Here is a 22,839-nt window from a genome sequence, read left to right on the forward strand (position 1 = left end):
CTTTTTGAGGTATATAATACGCTAGCATGAGAGATATCAAGTTTGTAAATTTGTGTGATATGTTTCCTTATTAAGACAATGTTCGCCTCTCAATCTGATCTATAAGATGAAACTCGACTCATTTGATCATTCTTATGTGTAGGTACTGATGCCGGGAGATAAGTTGTTATGTTAAATTTTTATTATATATAATTATTGATTTATGGTAAGAGGAGCAAATTTTTTATCCATTGATTATATTTGTTAATATGAATATTGTCTCCAAATTTATAGAAGAACTTGCATATATTTTCATTAGAGCTAATTGGATTTGAATGACAAATAAATGAATAATTATCGGTACAAAATATATATTTGCAAAATATTTAATCAATTAAACGAAAAAGTTTGCCAAAAAGTGCAGTTAACTGTTATCTTTTTAATCAGACAGCATTAGCATTAAATGTTGTTTGAACATACGAACTCTGCCACAGGATGTGAACCTGTAGACAATAGAATATAAATTGCAAAACATTTCATACAACTTCAAACTTTGAAGAGTTACTTTTTCAAGACAGTTATGTTTGAATGGCTGAGTTGCTTTTAACTTCCGGAACAGTTATCGAATTGATTAGTGTCATTGACCAACATAAACTAATCTCACCCTTAAATCTTAGGGATGGAAATTTTAAAAGCATATAAGTCATGATATACACAAAATAATTAGTACAAAAACTCAGTCAACTTTCCGGCTCATCATTAAGTTTGTTAGCGAAACTCACATGGACATAACCATGGATAATGGAGCCGTTTACTTACATATATTTACTATTATGGAGTCTTCTCGCACGTAAAATTTTTACTACCAAGAATGTTCGAATTATTAATCACAAAAATACAAACAAATATTCTCTTTTAAATTATGGTCATACTGGCACATAAGATATTTTAGAAACGCTTAAGTCTCTGCATTGCCGGCGGACATAAAACCTGAGCTCAAGTTGTGCGAGCTCACCGAACTTTCAGGTCAGAGATTCAATATCATGAAACTTGAGCTAAAGTTATGTGGCCTCACCGAACTCTTAGGTCAGGGATTCAATATCACAAAACTTAAACTCAATTTATTTGGGCTCATCGAACACTTAGGCCAGAGATTCAATATCATGAAACTTGAGTTCAGGTAATGTGGGCTCACTGAACTCTTAGGTCATGGATTCAACATCCTGCAACTTGAGCTCAAAATGTGTGGTCTCTCCAAACTGTCAGGTCAGAGATTCAATGTCATGAAGTATGAACTCAGGTTGTGTGGGCTCATTGAACTCTTACGTGAAGGATTCAATATCATGACGCTTGAGCTCAATTTATGTGGGTTCACCGAACTCTTAGCTCAGGGATTTAATATCAAGAAACTAGACCTCAAGTTACGCGGGCTCACCGAACTCTCAGGTCAGAGATTAAATATCATGAAACTTGAGCTCAAGTTATGTGAGCTCACCGAGTTCTCAGGTCAGAGATTCAATATCAGGAAAGTAGACCTCAAGTTACGCGGGCTCACCGAACTCGCAGGTCAGAGATTTAATATCATGAAACTTGAGCTCGAGCTATGTTCGCTCACCGAACTCTCAGGTTAGATATTCAATATCATGAAACTTGAGCTCAAGTTATGACGGATCACCGAACTTTCAGGTCAGAGATTCAATAACACGAAACTTGAGTTCAAGTTAAGAGGGCTCACTGAACTCATGAGTCAGGGATTCAATATCCCGAAACATGAGCTCAAGTTATGTGGGTTCACCGAACTCTCAGGTCAGATATTCAATATCATGAAACTGGAGCTTGAGCTATGTTCGCTCACTGAACTCTCAGATTTTATATTCAATATCCGAAACTTGAGCTCAAGTTCTGAGGGCACACTGATCTTTTGGGTCAGAGATTCAATAGCACGAACTTGAGCTCAATTTACGTGAGCTCACCGAACTCTCAGATCGGAGATTCAATATCTGAAGCTTGAGGTCAAGTTCAGTGGGCTCACTGATCTCCTGGGTCAGGGATTCAACATTAACATCATGAAACTTGAGCTCAAGTTATGTGGGCTCTCCGAACTTTTAGCTGAGGGATTCAATAAAATGAAACTTGAGCTCCAGTTATGAGAGCTCACCGAACTCTTGGGTCTGGGATTCAATATCATGAAGCCTGAGCTCAAGTTATGTGGGCTCACGGAACCCTTAGGTCAGAGATTGAATATCATGAGACTTGAGCTCAATTTACGTGAACTCCACCGAACTCTCAGGTCGGAGATTCAACATCCAAAACTTGAGTTAAAGTTCTATGGGCACACTGATTTTCTGGGTCAGGGATTCAACATCATGAAACATGAGCTCAAGTTATGTGCGCTCACCGAACTCTCAGATCAGAGATTCAATCTCATGAAACTTGAGCTCGAGCTAAGTTCGCTCTCGAACTCTCAGGTTAGATATTCAATACCCGGAACTTGAATTCAAGTTCTGTGAGCTCACTGATCTCCTGGGTCAGGGATTCAACATATAAACATCATGAGACTTGAGTTCAAGTTATGTGGGCTCATTGAACTCTTAGCTCAGGGATTCAATATCATGAAACTTGTATATATACAAGTATTCATGAAACTTGTATATACTGAAGTTTTATAAATATAAATCACATATGTAGAGCAATCATTTCTCAGTTTTACTATTTGAAAAGCATTAAATCTGTAAAATGAATAGAATTATATCATACAAAAATCGTGACTTATTAACTTAATACTTGCCGTGAAAATATTAAAACCTCTACCAAACAAATTTCAAACCACTTTAATGCCACTAATACCAAGTCTCAAAATTGACTAAACAAGTAAAGGGATTAGTGGAGCACTGAGAACGTTACTGATCACGCTATGGCAGGAGTTAGTAATGTGCGAGGAGAAGCTCGTCCAGCGCGCGATCTAATGTCAACACTTGTGGTGTCTGGCAACCTCGCATTCTATTTCTGAAATTTATTATTTTCCACATCGTATATTCGACAGGAACTGAGCACATCCAAAAGATTGCTCAAATGAAAACGTTTACATTACAGTTAATGTTATTTTTCGTTCTTCTGTGGCACCAAGAATTTTTTGTACGTAGATTAACCAAAATGTCTTTGGGATTTTTTATAATACATGGTTCAATCAAAATTTATAAGAAAAAGATTCTATAATTTACTCGAATAATGTTGATTTGTTTGCGATTAAATTGCATTCAAATAGTTTTGTGCTTCTCCTAAAACATAGAAATCAATCAGTTTCATATGAATCAAATATATATGAATAAATATCATATGGAGCCTCCCAAAATAGGTTTAATGACGCAACTGCTACTGTCAATAATATTGTTGCAAGAAATTTTACAGCTGCCGATATTGCCGATCAAAGATATTGCCCCAACATTTCCATGTTTTTTATTCAAAATCAAACTAATGTCACTAGCTGACACAAGCTCAACCAGCAAGTAAACCTGGTTGCTCGGGTGGTGGTAAAATATTTAAGAAATATTATGTATTCTTTGTAAGTCTGTCGTTGCACAAACTTCGTCGTTGCGCAATGTTAGAAAATTCAAATCTCAATAGTAATGGATATGAAAAGTATGAGAAACTTATTCGCTTGCGTTTTGAGTCTAAAGTTAAAAATGAATGGTGAAAGTGTTTCGATTATTAACAATAAAATCTAGACAATATCTTATTATTTCAGGTGAATTGTACATTCACTGAAACGAGGGAAGCTTCGAGCAGAGTGGAATACACGTGCCATGAAAATATGAACAACCTCGACTCTATTTGTTCAAAGCTTTTAAGCAGGTGTTCAGCTCAATAGCAGAACCACTGTTTATTCTAAAAACATGTGTTTATGATCTAGTTGGGCGCCGAAGCCATTAGCTTCGAGGTTAAATAACCTTTGAATCGAATATATTCCACATATGAAACCACCGACATATAATGACGACCGCTATTTTGTAAAGCTCGAACTAGACTCCACGTACAAAATGTTCAACGAATGTTACAGACGATGTCCGAGTACGGCATCGTATACTCGAGTAAAACTCACATTTACATATAAAGTTGTAGAGTATCTATAGAGTAAACTCACATTTTCCATTTCTCAATGTATTAAAAGATCCATCAGCTATCTAAGCTTAGATGAAAAATTAAAACTAAAATAAAATAAACGAAAACTCACCTGCAATTAAAACTAATTTTGACGATGTAAAAAACTTTGAGGAACGGGCCTAATAACATGGATTCAAAAACAAGCAAAACATGAGTCAAAACATGGCTGGAACAAACTTTATTATTTTATTTTATTTAAACAAAAGTTACACGATGGCAATAATGACATCAGCCCTAAATTGCTTTGTGCTGCCTCTATTAATAATATTGATATTATTATTATTATAATTATTATTATTATTTTTTATCATTATTAGCATTATTATTATAATTACTACAATTCTTCTTCTTATTATTAAACCCATCGCCGCAAGTAGGTCCAAGTGACTAAAAATATAGCAGGTACAGCGAAAAATTTATATAAATCAAATCAGGTATCTTGTTTATTATTTTGATCGTAAATTACGAATAGTTACATACCTCGCCAGAAAACAAATACCACAATACTCGAAAAACCTTGCAACCGAATTTTTATTCACTTCGTAGACAAATTGAGATCCCTAATTAAGGTCCACTTTATCACGTGTCTTTTTATACTAAAAAATTAACTCAGCTCGAAATGTTGTACATACAAGATTATGAACTCTGTGATCGCAGGGGAGACTAGAATTGAACTTCTACTTTCTTGATACATTTTGTAACTTTAAGACTCAAGTCCCGAACTCCACAGTAAACCTTGCCACTATTTCATGTTACTATATAATAACATCAATCCCATAAGAACACTCCGTAAATATCATGGAATACTCATTATATATAGCATTACATATATGGCATTGGCAGTGGCAGAAGAATTAGCTTGTTTAATACACGTGCGATAATGTCGGGCCACTGCATGATGTCATCATAATGTAGCCCGACATAATCCGACTGACGATTGCTGAAATCCTCATCTCTATATCGGATTAGACTCCAGTCCATCTCATAACTACCGGATTTGCTGAACTTTGTGATTGTCTCGGAGTTATTTTCACGGTTCCAAATTTTCGTGTTGTTTCATATTTGCATGTATCATGTACTTATTTCCACCGAAATTTCTGTAGTCAATGCTCCCTACAACTTCGAAACATCGTTAATTAAAATTACTTCATGAATTAAACCTACCTTTTCGATCGTCCATGGTCATCTGAAGAATTGTTCAACCCTGAAAATCTAAATCTATGAATTCTCTGGTCATTATTCGCTCATGTTTATAGCATGATATCAATATATAGCAGTATAATTATTGACATCATGGTCAATAATATATTGCTCTAATAAGACATAACTGTACAAACTTATGGCAGAGTCATGAATGTATCAAATTTTCTTAGAGTCTGTCATAATGCTGAACAGCTGCCCATATTTCTTTTGAAACGTCGCTCCAGCAACTATTTGCTCACAAATGGATTGTATAAAGGAGAATGGCTTCGCTACAATCATCAAGTGTCCATGACCGGAGTCATGTATGAACGAATTAAAAATCGTAATACAAAGTATTATCACTTTTTTTATCTTAATGCTCTTGTTTTTTTCACATCAGAGGATGAGTACATCCAGCTGATAAAGGCACCGGCGTGCAAAAAAGTTCGACTGACTTTTACAGCCTTCAAATTGACCCAACGCGCGACCGATAAAACCTGCTATCCCCAACAGTTAACCATACGAAAAAATAACAATCTCGTCATCGCATCATCGTGAGTCCCTGATATTTTTTCCTTGAAATTGTATATTGCATAATGGTTTTTTTTATANTACACGACTTTATATTTTAAAGACACATTTTTCTGGAGAGGAAATATTATGAACTTCAGAAGAAAATTTATGTGGAAAAAAAGGGTTGAACATCGAATTTTTAATAATGAGTTTATTTTAAACATTCATAAAATGAATGTTTTTATATTATGTAAAAATATATAGATAATATTTAAATTAATATTGTTATTCATATATAAATTAAATTTAGTGTAAATATAAATTTTCATAAATTTCTTAATGAATAGTGCGAGTTCAATTCTAAATTAAAAAGTATCGACCTGTTGTAATTCTGAAAAAATTTCCGTGCTATAACTAACGATATCTTTTTTTTGCAGCACTGGCCGCTAGTAAATTCATGTGAATGCATCGGCATGCCGTATAACATTGGGCTCTGATGACATCTTACATAGGGAGGCGTGCACTGCCTGTTGTATGCCATCAAAAATAATTCACTCAACAAGCAAAAACTTGTTTCATTACCCAAATGATTTATCATTCGTCTACTTGGTTAAACATGCATGAGAACAATAATAATAAAAATAATAATAATAATAATATCGTTATACCGTAAAAGTAGAGCTTATTGTATTTTATTTTCTCGACAAGTTTTCTATATGAGAGAAAACAACGGAGGCGGGTTCTCTGAAAGCATTCTCTCATTTAATTAACGTTGAATTATTCTTTCTTCGCTCAAATTGAACCCCTTATTTCCTTTGAAATTTAAGCAACCTCATTCTGGTTGATCTGGTTTTGACATTATTGTAAAATATTGGAATGATGTTATCCCAACAATGTAAAAAAACAATATTTAAATCACAGGATTACTGGATAGTAAGAAAAATTTAATCAACGTTTTGGTTGCAACGTGAAATTCGTGTTGATTTCCGACGTTGAATTCAACATCTAGATACACTTCGATAAAATTAGTGCGGTTCCATTAACCGTATTTTGTTACACACCATTATTAGAGTCTTCTTTCGTTTAAATGCATTAAACGAAATTAAAATTAATTAAATTAAATTAAATTAATTAAATTAATTAAATTAATTAAATTAATTAAATACATTAACCAGTTGAGTTACAGAAATGGTGCAGATAGAAGTGAAACCTTCTTTCAATTGAAACCTCGAAGTCTCCATTGGACGAAACTATTATTCTATAGCAACCGCTATTACCTTCGATCTCTACCAAACTTGTAAAATATGTTATTTCTAGTCCATTGCAGTGGTTGTAGTCATTCCAGGCTTGTGGAATCATTCGTTTCTAAAGTTTCAATAACGGCCGCAAATGGATTAGTAAATTTAGTTAGAATTGGAAGTAAAAGATGTTAATTAAGCCCAGAAACTTTATTAGAACGTCAAAGTTCATGTACAGAGGCAAGTAGGAAATGAATAATTTTGTAGTTGTTCGCACTGGAGGAACAAATCACCGACATCAGTACCGATAAAGAAATTAATAGTTGGTTAAAGCAATTTTTAGATTCAAAGGAATGAGTCACTGTTACAAGTTGTATGACTCTCTCTCTCGATCCTCACCATAAAAACGTGGATTACAGATCACAGTAATTTAGTAGCCTGTTAAGAAATAATTAAACGAGCTGCTGGGTGTGAAGACCAGGTTGCAATTCGAGGTGATTGGGCGGACTCTTATCTGGCCGGTACAGATTCGCAGACTAAGGAGCCAAATATTAACAGGTCACAAAAGTCAACGGACTTTGCTCCCCTCATTTCATTACTCCTTCCCACATTTCATGGACCTGACTGTAGTCTTTTAGTTACGACTAATTTTTTTCAAGTTCATTTTATAGAATTTTGAATTTTTGTACATAAAAAATTATATCTAAACGGCAGTTTTAGTTTTAAAATGACATTTAAAATTTGAGATTTTCATGACTGATGTGTCTTTTAACGTATAGTCCACTTTGAGAAATCACAGTATGCAAATTATATCAAAATTAAACTTTAATCGATTTAAAACCCAGTGTTTAGGTAGAGTTGACATAAAATTGTTAAATAAAACATTTGTTGAGTTTTTTCTCCAGCAATTACGTAACTTAACTGTCATAATATCCCCAGAAACATGGAAGAAATTGCCAAAATCATAAAATTTACTTTGGCATGAAAGACATACAGTATTTGGTGGTCGCAATTTTGATTTCATGTCATTGTGATGTCGTGAAAGATTATAGAGAAACGTAGTTGACCTAGTAATATTCATTTATTATTATGGGGAGTTCTCTGTTACAAGAAAGGCATTGTTGTTATATATATTCGCATGATTATTACTCAGTTCATAAGAGACTTATTTCAAAAAAACTGAAATCATTACAGTCACTGTACAGGTAAAAAAAATATAACTCAGTACTCACTGCAGTGAGTGACAGAGAGCGCATTTTCTCGTCGACGAAAACTTGAGGTCACGGAAAGACGGACAGACAGACGGACGGACAGACGGGCATGGCGAGCACAATAGTGCATTTTTTTCATAAATGAGAAAATGCGCTAAAAATGGGCAAATATCCTAAAAAACTTCACTGAAAAAAATGATCAGGGATTGAAAAAGTGACCAGTAGAAGGAATATTTATTTAGAGTAGCAATATGCGATACTCTTTGCATAGTGCTAATGTATAGTGGAAAATGGTACTTCGTGGAAATAGTGGAAAATGATCAGCCGGGATTGAAAAAGTGATCAGTATAGAAGGAATATTTATAAAGAGTAGCAATAATATGCGATACTCTTCGCATCGAAAATAGCAACGAACGTCGCGGCCCAGCCTTGCTTCCTGGATGCAGCTGCGGTGGGGGCCCCTGGTGCTGTTGGGGAGCTTAACATCGGTGCTACCATCAGCGCCCCGTCGAAGTATCAAGAGACCACGTACAGTGTCTAAATAAATGATAAAATTGAGCAGGGGGACATTTTAATGTTTCTGTAATTAGGGACGAATTGCCTTTATTTAAGTATAGTTATATGAGAATAAAATATAACCAATAAACAAATGGCATCGAACTCAAGAAATCAGTTTCCCAAGCTAAAATTTAAAATCAAGAAATTTTAATAAAATATGGTACTGTGATCATGTTTATAATTTAAATAATATAATTTACTCAAACAATTTAAATTATTTTGACAATGCAAAATAAACAGATTTTGGAAAGGCAAGGACACTGCACCCTAGACGCCTTGCCCTCTGGCCTCCACCATAGCAGTCGTCTATAGTGCACGCATTGCCACGCTGAAGTGACAAGACTAGCGGTTTAGATCTGCAGCAACAGGCTGGAGGCAGACGGGAGGGAAGGCTTAGTACAGAACAGTCATCTTCACGGTGTACGAAGTCGAAGGCCACCACGGTCTGAAACTTCCCAACGCGCAAAGGCCACCACGGTCGGAAACTTCCCAACGCGCAAAGGCCACCACGGTCGGAAACTTCCCAACGCGCAAAGGCCACCACGGTCTGAAACTCCCCAACGCGCAAAGGCCACCACGGTCGGAAACTCCCCAACGCGCAAAGGCCACCACGGTCGGAAACTTCACAACGCGCAAGATTCGAGACGGAATTCGAGATATGTCGACTGGCGCAGGTGGTGGGAATAAAGAAACTGCCGAATTTCTAAGGCGTGAGGGCGACGAAGGTTTCTGTTGTGTTCAGGTGTGATCTAGAATGCTTAATTTCACCAGAAGAAAAAACTGTTCATGAATGAATATGGCAGTGAGTGACAAAACGATTGGTGCAGTACGTACACCAATATAGTCAATTGGGAGAGATTCGATCGCAACTTTCATGAAGTATGAAAGGACCGGCCTATGGCATGCATAATACTTGCACAAAATGTCATTTCATTGTATATGAGAATTTGAAAGAATTTTACTTGCATTAGAGTTGCATTTAAATTAAATTGAGGCCGTGAGAAAGATTTACCTAAATTCTGCAAATACTGAAAAGAAACTGGGCTTAAATTTAAATCCTTAACAACATACATTGAGTGCGGTGGAAATCACAGTTTGCTAGCAGCAGTTATATGTTAATTACCTAAATCCTAGAAGATTTAACCCATATATCTGAAATTATCCCAGCTACTGTGCAACTAAAAAATTGACTCATTTTTCGAGTTCGGTGGAGATCCAAATTCGTATGCGTCCGTTATCGGTTAGTTTCCCAATTCAGAAACAATTAAACCCATATGCCTGCCATGATATAACAGCCACTGCCCACTGCGCATGACAGAAAATAAAATTTTACAAAGAATTGCCATGAATCCAGATAACAAATATTAAGAACACAGAACAACCACACCTGCAAAACCTGCTGGTTCACCATCTTTAATATAAAACCCACAGTTCACCAACCGACTGGGACATCTTGTATCTCCTTTTTTATATATTCCCAGAGAGGCACGATACGCCCCAACAAATGTGTGATGATCTCGATGTTAAGTTCAAACAAATGAGACTATTGGCAGAAATTTATGTCACTCACAAAATCTGGGTTTCGTTCACATTTAAATATTAACAGCAACTATGTATTTAATTAAACCAAATGGCTGCCTTCAAACTTTGAATAATGTATGAATGTTTTCTTTCTTTAAGTTCGCTCTAGGCTTTCATTAGTTCTGGGCATAATTTGTAACAGCTGATAGCTGCATATGGCCTTATAAAGAATGTTTTCCAGGTCAAAAGCCGTAATTTCATTTTCATTCGGAAATCCACTTGAACGTGGCATTTTTGATGTGGTNACAGAAAAAACACTTTCGCCTTTTTCTAATGAAACGCTTTTGTCATGAGAAAATACAATAATTTATCATTTTTCACTATTTCAATTATGCCAGGCTTCAGAAGTAAACGACTTAAACCGGTTGTTTGCATTTTTCTGACGATCTAGATTCTAGAGCGACATTCTAAGATCTGGAGCGACCGTATCATAATGCTTGTCAGACTGAGTGGAATGAGGGATTATGCGGGTAATAAAACGAGTTTTTGCTTCATCACTGAACTATTATTGAAACCATACAACGCATCCATGTAACTTAGCATCCCAACGCTAAGGTACCCAGGATGCCTACGATGACATCACTAACGGCCGGTGCTGCAAAAGAAAAACAGGTACGTTATTTGTGTCAAGAAAATGTTGCAGCTTACGAATGGATTGCTGTCATTTTAATTGCACAATCAGCAAAACATTTTGTTGCAGATTTGAATAATCATTACTTTTTATATGTTATGTATATTTTTTATCCAAGTATAAAGATGAATTTTTACATAAAAAAACTAACTTGCAAGAATATTAATGTCATAGACCTGTTTTGAAATTATTACTGTTACCTTTGGCCAAATCAGTTAACTATCCATAGTATATTCTGAATTGATGCCTAGATACACTATAGATATATGTACAACATGCTTCCCTAGTTTCAATAACTTACTTAGGTAATTAAATTTACAATTTAATGACACTTGTCAATCTCGGAAAGAGAGTTGTCATTATTTAGTATATTCGCTGGTTCAACTTACGATTCTTGGACGTAAGTCCCGGAAAGCACAACAACCTTCCCGAAACTTATCTATATATAAAATATTTATATCATATACAACTTCTCGATATATCATCGAATACCCTACAATCATCAAGTACATGAAGCTATATAATTATGAACATACAGAAATTATGTAGCATAACAATTACCAAGATGCTTGGGGCACGAAGGTGATAGTGGCGGAGTAGCCTGGAGATGGTGAAGTTGTAAAGGATTTGAAGTGAGAAAGAGAGTTGTCATTATTTAGTATATTCGCTGGTTCAAATTTTGATTCTTGGACGTTAGTCCCGGAAAACAACAACCTTCCCAAAATTTATCTATTGATGAAATATTTGTATCATATATAACTCGAATACCCTACAATCATTAAGTACATGAAGCTAGATAATTATGGACATACAGAAATTATATAGCATAACAATTACCAAGATGCTTGGGGCACGAAGGTGATAGTGGCGGAGTAGCCTGGAGATGACGCAGTTGTAAAGGATTTGAAGTGCAAAACCATTGTGGTTCCCTCGCTTTCGATCACTTTACCGGGGGCAATTTCACTGGCACAGTATCTGAAAAACACGATTCATTTCGTCTTTCAATAATACATTCATCAACTTATCGTCAGTATAGTATGGAACCCGATCGATGTTATTGTTTAGTCGTCGGGCAAAACAAAAGTGGTAAATCACATAAATAAATGGGTCTTCGAACGCAAAATATATGATGGTTGATAAATATCATCAATGTAGTTAACATCGAAACATCCGTCGCTCCATACCCGACCGACGTGATTAGCCAACTACATCAATCTACAGAATTTTTGTGGAATGAATTGATACAAATAAAAGGCAAAAAAAATACTTCACTTGGCGCGTATCCCGACTGTCAAGCCTGTGAAATTTGCCGCTCTTATTGATCATTGAACATTTAATTTTGTTCATCGAAAAGGAACACTTTTTCCAGTGCAACAGTTGCAGTTATAGATACGGCAAAAAATGCAAAGCACGCAGCATAAAATTTGAAGAAGAAATTCTAGAGAGAACTCACGATGATGCGATGACGAGATTGTTATTCTTTCGTACGGTCAACTGTTGATAGGCACAGGTTTTATCGGTCGCGCGTTGGGTCAGTTTGAAGGCTGTAAAAGTCAGTCGAACTTTCTTGCACGCCGGTGCCTTTATCAGCTGGATGTACTCATCCTCTGATGTGAAACAACAAAAGTATTAATGATTTATTACTGGACTACAAATTGTATTATACATAGTATTAGGATTTTTAATTAGCCTAGACATAACTTCTTTACTAGACACTAAAAAGCTGTTGATAAAACATCCTTTGTAATAATATCCATGTTAGCGCAAATAGTTTGTTGCAGGAGTGATGTTTCGATCGGTAAATGGTATGCAGTTGAGTATTATGCCTGAAGTTGAAGAAATTGATTATTTCTCTCTTCTGGCATAAATTTGTATAGTCATGATGAATTAGAGCTTGGTATTAATACAGATATAGTATGTAAATATTCTAGAATCTTAATTCTAGTCGCCATATAAGGAAGCTCTAGCTTCACTAGCGTGCTCCTACTTCATAATCTTCTCTCTTCACATTACGGTATTTTTTTCTGATGAAACATCCAACTATAATTAATTTACAATTATTGTAATGAGCCAGATCCTAGATCTAATTTATATAATTTGTTTTCTGTTCTGCACTTGCGACATATTTGGTCACTTGGACCTACTTGCGGCGATGGGTGATGGATAGCCAGTCGAAGTGACTCGTCCTTCAGCTACTATTGTTTTACTGCGTGGAAATTTTGCCGCAACCAAGGCTTCTGAGGAGAGCAAATGATGACCAATTTTCATCAGTCAAACTTCATTTGAAAGTGTGAGCATTTAGAAGTATTTGTTATGTCAGTTTATACCATTCTTATGTACTAGTAACTCCGTGTAAACTAAACTTGCATGTTGAAAAGATAGAAGAACTTCACGTACATTTTACTACAACAACCACATTCAGAATGACTGCATTGAAGTATTATTTCGACATGCAGTTAATCTTTCCTAACAAATACTTACGGAGGTATGGTTGATTCAAAGTTTCACAGTTGGTTCCAGAAGTTCCAGGCGGACACACACACTTGCAAGAGGTTCCGAAGTAGCCGTAGTTCTTGCAGGGATCAGCGGCCACACCGCACTTCTTCAGGTTTAAGGCTATGCACAAACATCAAAATGTTATCACAAACACAAAAATCGAATTATTAAATAATTTCAGGATGATGTGGGTGAATAATATTGTTAATAATTCTGAATATCATAGCGTGAACTGCAAAAATTTATAAACAAAATTTAAACGTCACAATTAACAATGGAGATGAAATATCAGAAAATGGATAATTTTCCATGTTTTTAAAAACACAAAAATTGAATTAATGAATAACTTCAGGATGATTTGTTTATTGTTAATTATTCTGAATATCATTGCGTGAGCTGCGAAAATTTATAAACATCACAAAGAGAAAAACTGAAATGCCCACGAAATTCAAACAGCTTTGATATCTCCTTTAAATAATTAAGATGCGATCAAAGACTGCTGGAAGGCATGATGTAAGCGGCATTGGGATGTTCATAACTGACTACCTGGGGCCATACTTTCAAAATTCGCTAAGTGAACGTAAGTACTTACGCTCTTTTTAGTGCATTTTCTCATTTATGGAAAAATGCACTATTGTGCTCGCCATGTCCGTCCGTCCGTCTGTCTGTCTGTCTGTCCGTCTGTCCGTGTCTTCAAGTTTCCGTCGACGAGAAAATGCGCTTTATGTCACTCACTGCAGTGAGTACTGAGTTATATTTTTTCTTGTCTATGAGGGCCCTGAATAATAAATTGTTCGAACATCTCACTGACGAGCATATTCAAACATAAAACTTTATGTACATGGTATGGAGTGTCACTTATTAGAAAGAATGAATTTGCCTCGATGAATCAGTAGGAACATAGTCAGGATACCTGATAATTATGAGCGCAATAATTATTTTCCTAGCTGCATTACTGTGAGGGAAAGCAAGCTCGCTAGACAGTTGGATTTCCCGCTAAATTGGCGTGCGACGTCTAGCGCGTCGGTAACGGTGTAACCTAGCTCCACTACCTATTGAGTCCGGAAGACGCGAGCATCTGTTACGCTCTTCGCCGTTTCCAGCCAGCTGAGCGTAGCTGTACTGTGGTTTGCACCGGTAAGCTGCGTCCGGTGATTAATAATTTGTAATTGGTTGTCATCATACTATACCGAAATGGTATCGCTCGTGTAAATTGGGTTGAGTGGGGAGCTTTTGTTTTATGGATGTAAATTATTTACAAGTGTCCTCATTGCCATTATCTGCCAATAGGTTTGGATTTACTGTTAACCAAACAGTTTCAGTTTAGCCTTCCAGTTACCTTACTAGCCAGCCATTTTTTATGTCATTTTGTCAGTGCCCCGGCAGTCGGCTCGCTCTAACTTCCCAGCGCGGCAGCGCCTGGGGCCTGATACTGAATATGCCCTTTCATTTAGGTACGCCGGTGGGCCTGCGTGGTGTCAATGACCAGGTCACCTCCGGAGCCATTTCTTCTGTCTAGTCGAACTAGCATCTAGCAGCACTACGTGCCTACTACCTTCCTCGTGGGGCTTCGCCACGGTATCCTCCACGGCCATCTCTAGCACGGGAATTTTGAGCTTCCTAAGTTGAGTGGGGCACGAAGGTGTGCCTCCTTCCGTGTGTTTGGTGTGAGCTTTTAGGAAGCCGGCGAGGACCCATAGTATTGTTGAGAGTTGACGCTTCACGTCGTTACTTCTATCTAGTTGGCTTAGGCACGCTCACGTGTCTATATTTAGAGGTAATTCACCTGCCCTTGTATTGTTCAGAAGTTATTCTTCCTTTGATTAATGTTAGTATCTTAGATTTCGTTCTTAAGTAAAGTGTTTAAACTGTATTCGTTTAACTTCCTTCCTTCTGACCACTGCCACTAACCAATGCACTTGTACTGGAGGTTAACAATTCTCTTGTCCATGAATGAGAAGCTGGTAGAACTCAGATCCAAGAACAGTTGCCCATATGGTTCCTTTGCAACCATTGTTTCCTTCTTGTTCACGGAAAAAGCCTGTTGGAAAGAACCGTTGAAGTGAGTTGGATTCAAGAATTCAAATTTCAGGTTAGACGCACTGTGTTAATCCAAAAGAAATATTGGGGGCTTCAAATTTTTGTCAAGACAGTAAGGCAAAAATATTGAATGGCGTAATCAGAATTATAGCCTATTAATGAGCCAACGATGGGATCTTATAACATAAATTTAATGAATGATGAAAAGTCACGAAAACTCTAAATTACATTTAAACTTGTTTTATTTGTTCATTGAAAGAAATTTCGCTGCAAATTTTTTGTATAAAAGCATTCTTACGTGCAGAAATACTAATTAAAACAAGCATGTTCTGGTCTTCGATCAAACTTGCATAGAATAAAAGCTTCTGCCGAACTACACCAAAATACTAATTAAGTGAACAAATTCATTCTCAGTAATAGGCTAGTGCATTTTTTTACATAAAAATCAATATCTTGGTTCCGTTTGGAGCTCTGGCAATGAGAACAAATGGATGATAACCGAGCTCGTATCCACATCAACTGCATCGTGATACTATGGAGACATGAATCTTTGATGATGGAATTTTAAATGTCGCAAAATGAGGTTTAGGCATGAAAAAGATAAAGTTCATATCAATAATTTTTTCACTACATTCAAAACGCACATAAAAATTTGCATTTTCCCCTGATGCCATTAACGTTAGAACGGAAATCATAATGCTAATGGGTAACAAGACCTAGCACGGTAATTATCATACAGAAGATATTATATGGTGATATCAATCTGGTCGTTGGCTCCCTGACATTATTTCTTAATACCTTATGTGCTTCATGAAATTTGATATGGCAAATACACACGTTGTGTGCAGATGATTATCAAAGAAAAGTTACGAGCGACATTCTATAGCCTCAATAAGGGAAGTGCGGTTTCAAGTTCTTATGAAAGATCTCACAAAAAAAGGATGATTCAATAAACTGTGACGCACTCATTTAAACACTTCATACATAAGCATTATATAGTTTTAATTCACGACTCACCGTTGAATAATATTGCATCACCGATGAATAGTCATACGGGACGTTGAAGTTGTTCGTAGCTTCTTTGGCGAATTGGTCACGGGAGTTCTTGTCTGGCTTTACGTTATCCAACACCACGTAAATGGCGTTATCTCTGTCGGAGCGACTTTGCTCATGGTGTAAACCCAAGGCGTGGCCGATTTCATGGATAGGAGTATCAACCTAGAAAATTCAAAATTATATACAATTAAAATTTATTCTATTTTTTAAGTTTGAACGGTTAAAATAGGACTGATATAATAACAATAAGCATCGTATAATATTATGATTAGGTGCATGGTAGACAAATGCAATGGACGGTCAGAATTACAAAAAATTATTTGTCATTAAACGGGTCTCAAGGCAACACCGGAAACCATTTTAAAAAGAACATTATGGATATTAAAAATATCATTCTAACCATACCAACATTAATTGCCAACGCCCATCACACAATGAAACAGGAGGTTTCCATCCTGTGGTTAAAAAAATATTTCTCGAACTAAACACATGACTTAACAAAGGGAAATTTCTTCAACTAATTATATGACTACAACAAAATGCTCCCTGATTTGCCTACGAAATATTCACTTACCTCAGTCAAACAACCTGGCGCAAGGTTTACTGGTTGTCCATTCGTATTAGATATTCTGCCGACGAAGCTGTTACAGCCCGAGTTGTCGTTCTGGAAGATGAGATGAGGTTTGCCGTCCGCGTTTTGAATATCCCGGAACCTGACGCATGTATTGGCCTGCCAGGTGTTGATTGCTTGCAGCACCATCGTCTTAGCGATAGAGGCTGTCAGTGCAAATGATAATTTCAATCAAGATGGGCATAAGCTTTGAAATTCATAGTATATTTAAGCTTGTAAAAATATTTTACTTTAGTTGAACATATGGCAGTATTAAACAAATTAAAAGTATTCCCTGCCTGATATTTTTCAAACATCATTCACAACATCAAATGAGGAATGAGACTGAACTTTCTAAGTGGCTCAGGTGAAAAAATTGATTTTCTCACTCGACCGTCTTTCAAGGTTTTTGATAATTTAAATTGCTTCTATCATTTCATCCTCATTGAAAAGATGATCAATTCAGACGATCATGGCATATGGATCAATTAAGTCGTGAATCGATATGTCTCGCACATGGCGATTGATAGGCTCATTTTAAATGCCGGGAAATTTTATACCTCATAGCTAAATGATTTTCTTGTACGATGCACAAACTCAGTTATATTCATTAGCTAGCCAGTACCGATAACTTCCATGAGGTGAAAGCAGTTTAATTAGGGGACGAATTAATTCACAACAATCCAGGGGTGAATACGATGGAACCTAATAACGGAGCTAGTTACTTTAACAAGAATCTTATCAGGTAATAAGAAACTGTCTATACGAGAAATTATTATTCAAGTCAAGTGGAAAAGTAAATTCTTTCACGTAACAAACAGAGAGTGAATTCTGATAAAACGGATGAATTAGGAGCATAAATTTTGTTCTAGAAAGAGTTTTTTCGTTAGGAAATGCTCCTTTTGTAAATGTATTATTTTTTATTGACGTTGCAAAACCATATCCGTTCGAAAATAGTTGTGTATTTGTATGAACGTGTGTACCTGTTTTTCTATTCGAAACGAAGCGTAATGGAATGTTACATCTGCATAAAGAAATCATTTCACTTATTAACAAATTTAATTTAAATGAAAACGGTGAAACGTAATATACATATCCCTATTGTTGATTTCAGCATAATATGCCGGCCTAAATAGGTACACCTAAACAATGCTCGAAATTTCATACCGTTAAAATGATTGATAACGGCATTTTCAAACCGGAATGAATCTTTAGGAACGTTGATTGTATTTTTCACAGATTAAATATCGATCGAACGACATAGTTAACATTTGGCAGTAGAATAGTTGTTGAATCATCATACTGAAAATTTGAGTCGAGTTTTGTTTTTTTAAGTTCGAATACACAATAATGCAATGAGTGAAGCGATACTAATCAGCAATGCTGTCTCTAAAAGATAAATCTTCGGATTAGCTACGTAATATTCTACGAATAACAGGGTTCTACAGCACAGTCGAGCACCACACACTTCAAGAGAACCTTCAATTGCAGAGCCAGGCTAGGCATTCCCTTATGGGATATTGGCTAATTCAAGTCTCTTTCATAAAAAGATAAATTATTGCGGCTTTTGGACTCGGTAGTTCGTTATAGATTGTATTCAACTATAAAATTCAAGTCTTACGAGAAGCGAAGCGATAGTTGACATAGACGTAGCCGTCCGCAGCAGCTGGCCACCAGTTGGCGCTGCTGGGGATGACATTGCGCTCCTTTAGAGCTCTTTTCTGCTCCTCCGTGAGCAGAATGTCGCCTTGGTACAGGTCTGGGTTCTCTAGGAGGCGGCGTTTGGACTGAAAATCCGAATAAAGATGTAATAGGTAGAATAATTTGAGTTTGCATACTACTTTTTTCAAGAAATAGTGAACATTTCGACCCCGTTGAGATGAAAAGTCAGAATGGCGTCTAACTTGCATGATCGATAAGGCAGTGAACATAGAATAGCTAAATGCGCAAATGAGAACTCTAAAATCAAAAGCCAAAGAGCCAAATCGGCAAGGCACACTTAGATGTTGCTGAGTTTGAAGTCAGTAAACAATTCTGGAAATCTCGGAATACCGTATTAACAACTCTCATCAACAGATGTCTGTCAAATCGAAACAAGTTTTCCGACAAAATTTCTGTCTCTAGATTAACTCGGATCAGGAATTATCTAGGAACTCAGTTGCATTCAGTAACAAAGTGTAAATAAATGCCATTAATATACCACTTTCACCTCCATAAGTTCGCGATCCAAAGCCAGCTGCTCGTCGTCGGTGAGGTTGCGGGCATCAAAGAGGTTCAAATCATCCGTGAATTCTCCATCTTTGGGAGCCTAGGCAGATAAGAACATCGTCAAACGTTGTTGTACATTAAATAAGCGGAGGTAATTGAATGTTCATCTCAAGAATGAGAGGAGATATTTGCAGGGTTTCATAGATACAAATATTGTCAAATTAAACACGCTCAACAATGAGAAATTTCGCTGTGAAATGAAATATAATTGCAGATAGTTGCAATTAATGGCCAAATGAATAAATCTCGAATTTTGCTTACAATTTAATATTTTTCGTGTGATATAAATAACTTAAAACTAACCACAAACACTAAAATGTAGTTTCCATCAAATAATGTCATCAATAACTACTTGTAATTTTAGATTAATCAAGTCAGCATTCACAAAGGAACAATTTCTCAAAGACTCGCCTCCTCAAGCAGTGCCGGCAGCGCTCCAGCCATCACCACCAAGGTGCACACAACAAGCAGGCACTTCATATTGGCCGCGATGACAAGACTGTGATGTCTGCCATCGGAGAACCGCTAGGTTTTATACTATGCTCGAGTATGACGCAACCTTGAGTGAGATGAAATGGTTTCAATGGTTCTCAAAGGTTCCTATTCATGTGTAAGCTATCAATCTGTTTAATGGACCGAACGGCTGCAATGAAACTATTGAAGAACTTTACCTTCAGTTGGGAGCACTCACAGCAATTTTCTTAACAGTTCGACATCATTTATCTAGGAATGTCATTTATTTTGGAATGTCATTTATTTTGGAATCATTTATCTAGTCTTTTGTATTTTATTAACAAATTTTAGTTCCAGATTCAATGTCTTATTGGAAAAAATCCGTCCTGAATGGGCTATAGAGAAATATGTATTCCAAACGGAACATCAATTAAGCTGCGCATTTCAATTAATTTCAAGGTATTCCATCGTAAATTTAGGAGCGTCAACGATGCTATCAGGGAGGCTGTTCCACATGTCGGTGACTCGAAGCGAGAAGAAATGTTGTCGCATGGATGTGTTCCAACGCTGTTTTTTTAGTATATAGCCGTGGCCCCTGGTGCTGGTTCTTAATTGTTTCAAATTCTAGTAATCCTTCTGGGACCTTGTATAAGCCATGAGTATGCTAAATTGTATGTTTCAATGAGTTCCCCACGCAATGAATTTCAACGAGTTCCGCCTAATTGATTTAATTTTAAAATCTTACATGCACTCAATCATGCGGAATCATTATTGAAAAGAAAAAATGCTGGCCGGCAGGAAGAAGCGTGTAAATATAAAAATGGATGTTTTCAATAAATTTTATGTTCAAGAGTGCTTTTTATCCTAAAAGGATCGTTCTTTTTTTTAGTTCATCACGTTTTCTGACAATTTCCTTAATAATTAACAACGTAACATGGGTTATGATCTTGATGTGAATATTGAATGATGCAATTTATTTTGTTGCAAATGTTTTATAATAATAATTTTGTAATCATGGTAAACTTACAGCTTAAAATTATTATAAATGTATACAGTATACTTCGAAAAATGAATGTCGATCACGGTCCGGCCGACATCAAAGTGGCGAGGTACCTACCCAGATTTTAAACGATGAAAACTGTTTCTGAGAGGAACGGTTAGCCCATCGGATGACATCAAGATGATGCAAGCAATTTCGCTGCATTTTTGTATCATATTGTTGAGTAATGCAAGTGTTGGTACTACTATATCATTAATAGATTATTAAATATTTAAATTCAACGGAATTGAAGCTTCAACAGAAGACAGTGGGTAAAGTATGGTGATTAAAAAAATCTACAACATAACGGCGAAAAACTGATAAAATTTGTTTTGAATCGACTGAAAGGAAGACTATGGGTACAGACATTTTATACATGACATGGTCAAAATTTTTTCATGGTAAAGTTCCTAAATAAAATAAATATTCATTAATATCACAACCACGGCGATGTTATAATATAACATAACATAATGATATCGGCGCTGAAGTGTAGGCCTAATGTGGCCTGTCACCGATTCTATTACTTTTCGTGCCTTGTTCACAGAAGATCTAAAATCGTGTCATTTGAACATTATACTATTATATTATATAAACATTATATTATTAACTGTAATATTGATTATATTTTTGACGAACAATGCGAGCCAAAGTCGATTTCACGACCGAACGAAAAATTGAGAGTAAAATCATTAATCAAAGAAAGAATTTTACAAAACTTTATTAATTGCCTTTTATCAACACGATGTTAAGGAATGGAAGATTTTAACAATAAATTTTAATCTTTCAGTGAAACGAACTTCTAAACAGTGAAAATTACTGATAATTCACATTAATTACTACAAAAAATGGGGCCTAATTGCAAAAATAATATGCGTTTAAAAATTACTTTTAAAGACATTTCTAAAGAATCCAGTGTATCCGATGTTACATATGTGCAATTAATTTCTAATTTTATTATCATACATTTAAAAAAATGAAATGTCATTTTTAAACCTCGATTTTGTTTTATTTTCCAAAATTATTTATCCTGTCTATTGTACATGCATTGTCTCTGAATTGACTCAAGTGTGCAAAATTTCAGATCGATTGGACAGGTAAAAGTGTGTTAAATAACGATTATAAGATATGTAGCAGAGAGATTTTTTCTTCAATATTTTCAATATCAAAAATAGATTTTTTAATTTTCAAAATTATTTATTCTGTCAATTGATTCATGCATTGTCTCCAAATTTACGCACGTTTGCAAAATTTCAGAACGATTGGAGAGGTAGAAGTTTGTTATTTACTGATTATAAGATTTGTAGCAGACAGACAAACAAACAAGAAGTGAAATAATAATATGCGTTTAAAAATTACTTTTTAAAGACAACACTTTTGAAGAATCCAGTGTCTTGGATGTTGCATATGTACAATGAAGTTCTAATTTTATTTTCAAATATAAAAAAATTATTTATAAAAAAATTTAGAACATCAAAGCTTTGTAAATTTAAAAAATTATTTGTTCTATCAACTGATTCATGCATTGTCTCTGACTTTATGCAATGGTGCAAAATTTCAGATCGATTAGACATGTCAAATTGTGTCGTATTTGGATTGACAGATTTGTAGCAGACGAAATTATTTTAAATTTTTTTTTTAATAATGAAAACAAAATTAATATATAAAATTATTTATTTGACTTGACAACCACGGGTGCAAATTTGTTATCTTCGAGACTGTTCTATGATTGAATATGACGGATTTGTGATTCTCTTTCCAAAGGACTCAGTTTACACACATGTTATAGTATCTCATATTGAACATAAGCTATGTTTATAGCC

At 35.7% G+C, this 22,839-nt stretch overlaps 1 protein-coding gene across 1 annotated transcript; it reads right to left on the reverse strand.

Annotated features, from left to right (window-relative positions):
• Positions 1-10,950: 10,950 nt before the first annotated feature.
• Positions 10,951-20,012, reverse strand: LOC108668629 (protein SpAN-like). The gene is made up of 12 exons (XM_018155872.2): positions 19,936-20,012; positions 19,466-19,564; positions 18,878-19,043; positions 17,221-17,423; positions 16,608-16,808; positions 15,462-15,591; positions 13,536-13,670; positions 13,199-13,291; positions 12,508-12,661; positions 11,958-12,029; positions 11,616-11,681; positions 10,951-11,018 (listed from the first exon to the last, which is right to left on the reverse strand). The coding sequence occupies exons 1-12, from the start codon at positions 20,002-20,004 to the stop codon at positions 11,006-11,008; spliced, it is 1,401 nt and encodes a 466-aa protein (XP_018011361.1). The 5' UTR covers positions 20,005-20,012; the 3' UTR covers positions 10,951-11,005.
• Between the last annotated feature and the right edge of the window lie 2,827 nt (positions 20,013-22,839).

This window comes from Hyalella azteca, unplaced genomic scaffold (genome assembly GCF_000764305.2).
Source record: "Hyalella azteca isolate HAZT.00-mixed unplaced genomic scaffold, Hazt_2.0.2 contig1536, whole genome shotgun sequence".
Lineage (NCBI taxonomy): Eukaryota > Metazoa > Arthropoda > Malacostraca > Amphipoda > Hyalellidae > Hyalella > Hyalella azteca.